This window comes from Triturus cristatus, chromosome 9 (genome assembly GCF_964204655.1).
Source record: "Triturus cristatus chromosome 9, aTriCri1.1, whole genome shotgun sequence".
In the NCBI taxonomy this organism is placed as follows: Eukaryota; Metazoa; Chordata; class Amphibia; order Caudata; family Salamandridae; genus Triturus; species Triturus cristatus.
The window spans coordinates 166,473,670-166,483,953 of record NC_140592.1 but is presented as its reverse complement, the minus strand read 5'-3'; the positions used below and the strand labels follow the sequence as shown (position 1 = coordinate 166,483,953).

At 49.7% G+C, this 10,284-nt stretch overlaps 1 protein-coding gene across 1 annotated transcript in view; it reads left to right on the top strand.

Annotated features, from left to right (window-relative positions):
* The first annotated feature begins 2,162 nt into the window (after nt 1-2,162).
* The window catches only part of ARHGEF3 (Rho guanine nucleotide exchange factor 3), an 898,185-nt gene continuing 890,063 nt past the window's right edge, over nt 2,163-10,284 (top strand). Inside the window, exon 1 of the mRNA XM_085624661.1 lies at nt 2,163-2,461. Coding sequence (XP_085480787.1) covers nt 2,424-2,461 — 38 coding nt within the window. The 5' untranslated portion in view covers nt 2,163-2,423. The remainder of the gene's footprint in view (nt 2,462-10,284) is intronic.

Here is a 10,284-nt window from a genome sequence, read left to right as displayed (position 1 = left end):
TGGCTACCTGTGGGCACCCGGCTTGTGAATACCATGCACACCGGTGCAGAAGTGCTGTATGTACCTCCAGCCTCCCGTGCACAGGTTACCTGGGGCTCCGGGCTTGTACCTTTGATGCATGTCATGTGTTAAGTGTGTGTGCCCCCGGCCCATCGTGCGATGGCTGGCTGGGGGGCACCTGGCTTGTGGCTACGATGCGCACCTGTGCAGAAGTGCTGTGTGTACCTCCAGACTCCAGTGGTCAGGTTACCAGGGGGCTCCGGGTTTGTACCTTCGATACATGCCATGGTTTTAAATGTGTGCGCGCCCACCCACCGTGCGATGACTGGCTGTGGGCACCCGGCTTTTGTTCAGAAGTGTTGTGTGTACCTCCAGCCTCCCGTGCCATGGTTACCTGGGGGCTCAGGGCTCGATGCATGTCATGTTTTAAGTGTGTGCGCGCCCAGCCCCCTGTGCGATGACTGGCTGTGGGCACCCGGCTTGTGGATACGATACACACCTGTGCAGAAGTGTTGTGTGTACCTCCAGCCTCCCGTGCCATGGTTACCTGGGGACTCCGGGCGTGTACCTTCGATGCATGTCATGTGTTAAGTTTGTGTGCGCCCAGCCCATCGTGCGATGACTACATGTGGGCACCCGGCTTGTGGATACCATGCACACCTGTGCAGAAGTGCTGTATGTACCTCCAGCCTCCCGTGCGCAGGTTACCTGGGGCTCCGGGCTTGTACCTTTGATGCATGTCATGTGTTAAGTGTGTGTGCCCCCGGCCCATCGTGCGATGGCTGGCTGGGGCAAGTGCTGTGTGTACCTCCAGACTCCAGTGGTCAGGTTACCAGGGGGCTCCGGGTTTGTACCTTCGATACATGTCATGGTTTTAAGTGTGTGCGCGCCCACCCACCGTGCGATGACTGGCTGTGGGCACCCGGCTTTTGTGCAGAAGTGTTGTGTGTACCTCCAGCCTTCCGTGCCATGGTTACCAGGGGGCTCCGGGTTTGTACCTTCGATGCATGTCATGTTTTAAGTGTGTGCGCGCCCAGCCCCCTGTGCGATGACTGGCTGTGGGCACCCGGCTTGTGGATACGATACACACCTGTGCAGAAGTGTTGTGTGTACCTCCAGCCTCCCGTGCCATGGTTACCTGGGGACTCCGGACGTGTACCTTCGATGCATGTCATGTGTTAAGTGAGTACCCAGCTCAGTGTGATTGCTACCTGCGAGCTCCGGGCTTGTGGATACGATTCCCGCCTGTGCAGAAGTGCTTTGTGTACCAAGGGGCTCCAAGCTTGTACCTTCGATGCATGTCACGTGTTAAGTGATTACCCAGCCCAGTGCGATGGCTACCTGTGGGCACACGGCTCGTGGATGCAATGCACATCTGTGCAGAAGTGCTGTGTGTACCTCCAGCCTCCCGTGCGCAGGCTACCTGGGGGCTGCGGGCGTGTACCTTCAATGCATGTCAGGTGTTAAGTGTGTGTGCGCCTTGCCGACCGTGCGATGGCTGGCTGTGGGCACCCGGTTCGTGGTGGATACGATGCAGACTCTGTAACTCCAGCCTCCCGGGCGCAGGACACATGGGGACTCGGTCTGGTTGTATGTTGTACACACTCTGTGGCTCGGAAGTGTCAAGTGTGCGCCTGGCCTCCCGTGTGCAGTGCAGGGTACCTGTGGGCACCGGGCTTCTAGACAGAGCCGAATAGTGCCCTGGGCATGGGCAGAGAGAAATTTGAGTGCCCTTTGTGACCGTAGTGAATTAAATGAGGTAGCAGTGGGTCCCTTTTATGTTCACTGGTCAGTACCTGGATGAGCAGGGACTGGGCCCCTGATCACAAACATCCCAGACCTGACTTGACTACAACCACTTTAAACTGGCAAATCAGACAGCAACGGGACAAGACTGGGGCAAGATGAGAGGGGCGCTGCTTTTGGCATAATTGTAATGCACACAGCTCCATGAGCCCCCCTCAGAAAATAGGCGCCCTGCGCCTGGGCCCAGCTCGCCCATGCTAAAGCCCGCCATTATTCTAGGTACACGCCTGAGTTGTGCAGAAGTGCTAGGCGTGAGTCCAGCCTCCCGTGCGCGGGTTACCTGGTGCTCCAGACTGGAGGAGCGGTGCAGCCGGGAGGGAGGCGCCCAGGGCCTGCCTCCTCCACGCCCTCTTCCCACAGTCACGCTGAGCAGAGGGACGGACCGGCTCACGGAGCAGCAGAGTCTGTCGGAAGTGCAAAAAACCCGGCGCTACCTGAAGCCTCGCTTTTGGCGCAGTCCGCGGCTGCTTTGCGCCCGCTGCCTTTGGATGTGACTTGCTCTCTTCCCCTTGGATGCGCGGTTCTTGCGCGGTACAGGCGGGAGTCCGGGTAACACGACGGTTGCCAACAGCGATCCGTGCCTCCGGGTGAGGGCACAGAAGCACGTCTTCCATCACATGCACCCCGGAGGAGAGGGCAGCCATGCAGCGGACAGGTAGGAAAGTCAAGCATGTACCACGGCACCCAGTGAGCTGAGGGGGGCAGGGCGAGCAGCGCACTTTTCAGGGCACTGCCTTTTGTATTTGTTATCAAGTTCAAAGTCGTGCAGTTATTTCAGTGCATCAGAAAGTGGTGGCCCAGGGCCCCCCTACCAGTGAACCCGCTAACCGTGACACTGCCATCCAGAGCTGCGCGCTTCGGCTGGACTCGCTCTCCGCACACACACTGCTTGCTCCGTGGGAGGGAAGTAATGTCAGCTGAGTGAGCCATAAACTGCGTGCACATACGGTGGGAGCTTGCCAGCTCCGTGCTAGTGTTGTGTGGTGTTGATGGTAACCATACGCATCTCCAGAGGAGGGGTGCGCGGGGGCTTGGATGGAGGCCCTTGCACTATTTTGTACACTCATTCTACTTGGATGCGCCCTAGAACAGGGGGACGGGATGCCAGACATATCTCTGAGAGCGACGAGTTCTGTCTCCTTAGCGGTTCTGTGGTGTGTTTGTATCTGTGTGGAAATTGTGCCGTGATCCCGGGAAGAGGAAAAGGCGCCTCCCAGCGCGTCCGCCAGTGAACTTCTGCGTCATACTCCCGCTCTTCTCCGAGGTAGAGGAGGGAACCATGCAGTTCCTTCTCAGCTGTTTACGTGATAAGCAGTGGCGTGACGTAAAACCACGCCCGCCCCGAAGGGTGTGAAGGTGGGCTCCTGAGGCACCCCTATATCACAGATATTCACTGTCCTTCGGGCGATGTGGGGCTCCTGAAGGCTATGGGGGGGGGGGGGGGGGCGAAGGATTGGAGCCCTTCTGCGCCACAAGGACCACCGTTACTTCCCTGGTGATAAAATAACCCTCAGTGCTGCAGGAGAGAGGCCAAGCTTGTCACCTCCTACTGTAGTGTCCTCACAGTGGCGCCATTCTGTTCCAGGAGAAGGGGAGGAAGCTTGACAGCTAGGGATTATGTGTGTGATGTACTCCAACGGAGGAAGCTTGTCGTCTTCTATGCGAAAATCCTACACTGCCTGTTTAGAGGGGAGGCTTGTCCCCTTCTGTGGTATCTATGTGAGAATAATACACTGCTATAAGATTGTATTACCCCAGGGATGCAAGATTGGCAGATTCTTATGTGACTTTTTAAGTTCTATGTGATAATGCGAGAGATGGAGAAGCTTGTCAGCTTCTCTTATATGATAATGTTTCATTGTCTGAAGATGAGAGAGGAAGCTTGTCTCCTTCTTCAGTGTCTATGTGAGAATAATACACTGCTATAAGATTGCGCGTTATTCAGGAATGAAAGATTGACAGTTCCCTCTGTGACATCCTTCTATGTGATAATGCAGGAGAAAGGGAAGCTTGGCAGCTTCTGTTCTATTATAAGGCCTCACTGTCAGGAGACGAGAGAGGAAACGTGTCTCCTGCAGTGTCTCTGTGAGAATAATACACTGCTATAATACACTGCTATAACATTATGGGTTATCCAGGAATGAAAGATTGGCAGCCCCCGCTGTGACTTCCTAATATGTGATAATGTGAGAGAGAAGGGGAAGCTTGGCTGCTTCTCCGAGTCCTATATGATAATGTTTCAATGTCTGAAGATGATAGAGGAAGCTTGTCTCCTTCTTCAGTGTCTATGTGAGAATAATACACTGCTATAAAATTGCGCGTTATTCAGGAATGAAAGATTGGCAGTTCCTTCTGTGACATCCTTCTATGTGATAATGCAGGGGAAGGGGAAGCTTGGCAGCTTCTGTTATATGATAAGGCCTCACTGTCAGGAGACGAGAGAGGAAACATGTCTCCTGCAGTGTCTCTGTGAGAATAATACACTGCTATAATACACTGCTATAACATGTGTTATCCAGGAATGAAGCATTGGCAGTCCCCGCTGTGACTTCCTAATATGTGATAATGTGAGAGAGAAGGGGAAGCTTGGCTGCTTCTCCGAGTCCTATATGATAATGTTTCAATGTCTGAAGATGAGAGAGGAAACTTGTCGACTTCTTCTGCAGTGTGTATGTGAGCATAATACACTGCTATATGATTATGTGTTACCCAGGGATGAAGATGGGCAGTTTGTTCTGTGACTTCTTTCTAGTTGATAATGCGAGAGAAAGGGAAGCTTGGCAGCTTCTGCTGTATGAAAATGCCTTATTGTCAGAAGACTGGAGAGGAAACTTGTCGACTTCTTCTGCAGTGTCTATGTGAGAATAATACACTGCCATAAGATTGTGTTAACCCAGGGATGACAGATTGGCCGGGAGCCTCTGTGACGTCCTTGCATGTGATAATGCTAGAGAAAGGCAAGTTTGGCAGCTTCTCCTATATGATAATGTTTCAATGTCTGAAGAGGAGACAGGAAGCTGGTTGGCTACTTCTGCAGTGTTATGTCAGAATAATACACTGCCATAAGATTATGTGTTAACCCAGGGATGACAGATTGGCCAGGAGCCTCTGTGATGTCCTTGCATGTGATAATGCTAGAGAAAGGCAAGTTTGGCAGCTTCTCCTCTATGATAATGTTTCAATGTCTGAAGATGAGCGAGGAAGCTGGTTGGCTACTTCTGCAGTGTTATGTCAGAATAATACACTGCCATAAGATTATGTGTTACCCCCAATGATGAAAGATTTGCTGGTCCTTCTGTGACGTCCTTCCATGTGATAATGCAAGAGAAGGGGAAGCTTGGTAGCTTCTCCTGTGTGATTATTATACCTTGTTGATCATTCGCTTTGTACCCATTATTTTCCTGCCATTGGGATCGACATTTTTACTTTCACAAAGTGGACAATTTTTGCTTCCCTGAAAGAGTTGGACTCAATTTGTGTGTAATTTTCTTTTCTTCGCTGTGGGCTGATTGTTCCATTTGTACTGAGGTTATCTGCTGGCCACTCGGAATGACCATGACATTTTTGGCACTCTTCCGTCTTGGCACCCCAGACATCGCACCCCACTTCCGATGCTCCTTCGACATGAATTTTAGTGCACTTGACTCTTCTCTTAGGGCACCTCGGTTGTTTTTGGTATTTAAGCAAGCAGACATCAGGGGCAGTTATTGTTTATTTCTGCACTTCTGCTTCCCATCGTTCCACTAGCTTATGACTCTGGCACTCTGATGCTCGCTCCACGAGCTGGGCCTTCTCACTTTCTCCTGAAGTCCCATCTATCTGTTGACGCTGACCTTCTAGGAGGGAAAGCTTTACAGCTCCTTCTGCAGTGTTAATGTATCTGATAATGGAAATAGAAGTTGGGAGAGTAAGCTTGGTAGCTCCTTTCGCAGTGTCCATGTGTGTGATAATGTTAAACTGCCAGAAGATAAGAGAGGAAGCTTGGCAGCTGCTTCTTCAGTGTCCTTAAATCATATGGCACACTGCCAGAAGATGAGAGAGGAAGCTTGACATCTCCATCTGCAATGTCTGTCTGTTTGCCAATGCACTTTCAGAAAAGAAAAAAAAAGCCAAAGGAGAAGAAAAGAAGCTTGACAGCTTCTTCTGCAGTGTCCTTGTATCTAATAGTTCTACCTTGAGGAGAGGACACTTGACAGGTCCTCCTGCAGTGTCCTTGTGTCTGATAATGCTATACTTTAAGAAGAGGAAGCATAACAGCTCTTACTGTGGTGTCTGTCTAGCTGATAATGGCACTCTGTCAGAAGATGAGAGAGGACACTTGACAGCTCCTTCTGCAGAGTCCATGTGTCTGAAAATGCTTTAGTTTAAGGAGAAGAAGCCTGGCGGGTCCTTCTGCAGGTTCCATGTGTGTGATAATGCTATACATTGAGAGGAAGCTTGACAGCTCCTTCTGCAGTGTTCTTGTATCTGATAGTTCTACTTTTAGGACAGGAAGCTTGACAGCTGCTTCTGTAGTGTCCTTGTATCTGATAGTTCTACACTGAGGAGTGGATGCTTGAGTGTTCCTTCTGCAGTGTTCTTGTATCTGATAGTTCTACTTTGAGGAGTGGAAGCTTGACAGCTCCTTCTGCAGTGTTCTTGTATCTGACAGTTCTACTTTGAGGAGAGGAAGCTTGGCCGCTCCTTCTGCAGTGTCCTTGTATCTGATTGTTCAACTTTGAGGCGAGAAAGCTTGACAGCTGCTTCTGCAGTGTCCTTGTATCTGACAGTTCTACTTTGAGGCGAGGAAGCTTAACAGCTCCTTCTGCAGTGTCCTTGTATCTGATATTTCTACTTTGAGGAGAGGAAGCTTGAAAGCTCCTTCTGCAGTGTTCTTGTATCTGATAGTTCTACTTTGAGGGGAGGAAGCTTGACACTTCCTTCTGCGTGTTCTTGTATCTGACAGTTCTACTATGAGGAGAGAAAGCTTCACAGCTCCTTCTGCAGTGTCCTTGTATCGGATAGTTGTACTTTGAGGAGAGGAAGCTTGACACTTCCTTCTGCAGTGTTCTTGTATCTCACAGTTCTACTTTGAGGAGAGGAAGCTTGACAGCTCCTTCTGCAGTGTCCTTGTATCTGGTAGTTCTACTTTGAGGCGAGAAAGCTTGACAGCTGCTTCTGCAGTGTCCTTGTATCGGATAGTTGTACTTTGAGGAGAGGAAGCTTGACACTTCCTTCTGCAGTGTCCTTGTATCTGATAGTTCTACTTTGAGGCCAGAAAGCTTGACAGCTGCTTCTGCTGTGATCTTGTATCTGATAGTTCTACTTTGAGGAGAGGAAGCATGAACGCTCCTTCTGCAGTTGTTCTTGTATCTGATAGTTCTACTTTGAGGAGAGGAAGCTTGACACTTTTTTCTGCAGTGTTCTTGTATCTCACAGTTCTACTTTGAGGAGAGAAAGCTTGACAGCTCCTTCTGCAGTGTCCTTGTATCGGATAGTTCTACTTTGAGGTGAGGAAGCTTGACTGCTCCTTCTGCAGTGTCCTTGCATCTGATAGTTCTGCTTTGAGGAGTGGAAGCTTGACAGCTCCTTCTGCAGTGTCGTTGTATCTGATAGTTCTGCTTTGAGGAGTGGAAGCTTGACAGCTCCTTCTGCAGTGTTGTTGTATCTGATAGTTCTGCTCTGAGGAGTGGAAGCTTGACAGTTCCTTCTGCAGTGCTCTTGTATCTGATAGTTCTGCTTTGAGGAATGGAAGCTTGACAGTTCCTTCTGCAGTGTTCTTGTATCTGATAGTTCTGCTTTGAGTAGAGAAAGCTTGACAGCTGCTTCAGCAGTGTCCTTGTATCTGATAGTTCTGCTTTGAGGAGTGGAAGCTTGACAGCTCCTTCTGCAGTGTCGTTGTATATGATAGTTCTACTTTGAGCAGAGGAAGCTTGACAGCTCCTTCTGCAGTGCTCTTGTATCTGATAGTTCTGCTTTGAGGAGTGGAAGCTTGACAGCTCCGTCTGCAGTGTCCTTGTATCTGATAGTTCTACTTTGAGGATTGGAAGCTTGACAGCTCCTTCTGCAGTGTCAATGTAGATGATAATTTTATACCTTGAGGAAAGGAAGCTTGATAGCTTCTCTTGCAATATTTGTTTATCTGATTATGCTACACTTCCACAAGAGGAGAAAGGAAGCTTGGCAGGTCATTCTGTAGTGTCTATGTAGGTTATACTTTTATACTTTAAGGAGAGGAAGCATGACAGGTCCTTCTGTAGTGTCCACGAAGGTGATCGTTCTATTGTTCGCGGAGAGGAAGCTTGGCAGCTGCTTCAGCACCGCCTGTCTAGCTGATAATGCTACACTGCCCCCGGAGAGGGCACAGCTTGACAGCTCTTTTTTGTTTGTTTTTTCCTTTTGATATTTTAAAAAAGCTGCGTCATATGGTGAGCTTGTCAACACATTTTTGCTGTTTCGTCTGTGTGGTGAGAGACCTGGTCGTGCTCCAGGGCTGTTCTTTTCTGTGTGATATATCGCCCCACACTCCTCTAGGGAGAGGGGCTGGCCTGGGAGAGTGGGACAGGACCCCTCGCGTCCCCTCATCCCGCGGCCCCTCACTCCGTGTGTGTATAACTGTAATCCCGTCCCTGGGACGGGCAGGGCCGCGGCGCTGAGGGCGGGAGGCTCTCTCAGGGAAGCAGCGCGGAAGAAAAGCCCCTCTCATGACTGAGCGTCACATGGGCTGCAGAACGTTTACTCATTCCGAGATGAGTAACTCGGTGTGACCAGGTCAGGCCGGGGCTTCTACCGAGTCAGGCAGCCCTGCAGGCGGAGCCTGGGGTCCGGGGGCGAAGCATGCGGGGGCCTCCTCCGGTCCTACACACTTTATTTTTACACAGTCAGATTGCAGTGTACAAGCTCTCTCCAGCCAGCCTTTCTTTACTTTTCTAAAATCTTCGTCTTTCCTGGTTGTGTGAGAAGTCTGTTTACTTCAGCTCTCAAGTGCCTCATACTGCAACTTACTAGTGGCTCCAGTGCAGCCCGAAGGGGGGTGGAGGGTTATTACATTTTACATAATTGCAACTCCCCCACGCCCCTCCCAAAAAAAATTGCCCAGAATCACACAATATTTGGTCTAGCGTGGAAGCCAGGATTACAGCCAGGTCTTCAGGTTGTAACATCACCAACGAAGACATCAGACCACACGACCAGGACTATATGCATCTTGTAAACATGTGTGCACATTTCCACTGTCACTTCTAACCTCTAATCAGGGCCACTTCAATCATAACATTATGCAGCCATAGTGTTATGTGTGTAATTATGGATTTACCGCACTAGCCACACAATGTGTATTAAAACAATAGCGCCACAGAATTTGCTGCATTATGTTGTATACTATGCCTTTTCGTCCTGCATAATTTAATCACCGCTGCCACACAATTTAGTCCCCCAAAAACCGCATAATTCCAAAGAAATGAAAAATGTGGAGAAAGCAATGGCTCCCTGTTGTGTAAGGTCTGCACAGTGCTTTAAAGACCACCCTTCCACATGATTGACGGACACCAGTTCTTAAAACAGCAGATTCGTATAGAGGAGATAAGCTACTTGCTGGGATATATATATATTTTGTTATTTGGTTTTTAATGCTTCGCCCTGCGATTGCACCCTTGATGATTAAGCGCGCCCTTGATGGAGCGCTGATTCCAGACACGTTTTGCTGTGGGGGAGCTGATTCTGATAAAGCACGGTTTTTATGAAGACACTGATGCAAGTTGTGGGTGGCCACTGGCAGGCTTCTGTGAGCCAGTGTCTCCTGTCAATGGAGCGGAATTGCACACCTGCTGTGGATCCATCATTTCGCCTGCTCTGCTTATTTCGTTCCTCAAACAGGGGGTCAGGGGTACCCGAATTACAGTGAGCCATCTTGCTTTCCTCACTCTCCCATGGTAGTTAATATATGCATGCCCTTGCCTCTGGCGTGGGCCTGGATTCTGGGCTGAAAACATGTGGCAGAGGCTGAGGGGGAGGACGTGTGTTGTGTTCATGAGCTATTTATAAGAACATTGGAGAAGACAGTTTTTTTTACAGATGCTGGAGCTGGCATGCATGCTGAGCGGAGGGGTACATTGCCTTGTAAGTAGGTTACTCCATGTAACATTGACCTGGTCTGGAACTGAGCACGTGCCCTTAGTCTGGAAACGACGCCTGTGCCAGGTTGGTTAAACTCTCAGAGCTGATCATAACAACAGAAGAGTGTGCCTTTTAAATAATGGATGTAGAGCACAACAGAAGAATCCAACTAAAAAAAAAAAAACGAAAAAAAAACTAAAGAAAAACTAAACTAAACTAAAAACTAAGAAGAATCCAACTAGGTTCTTAATAAAGCCCTCACTCACCAACCTAGTGGGTGACATGCTTCATCATCGGGCCCCACCAGGAGAGGCCGAGTGCCACCCTGGTGTGCTTCAACGCCAGAATTTCTGCGGAGCTGGTAGTTCGTGTTTGGTGAATAGT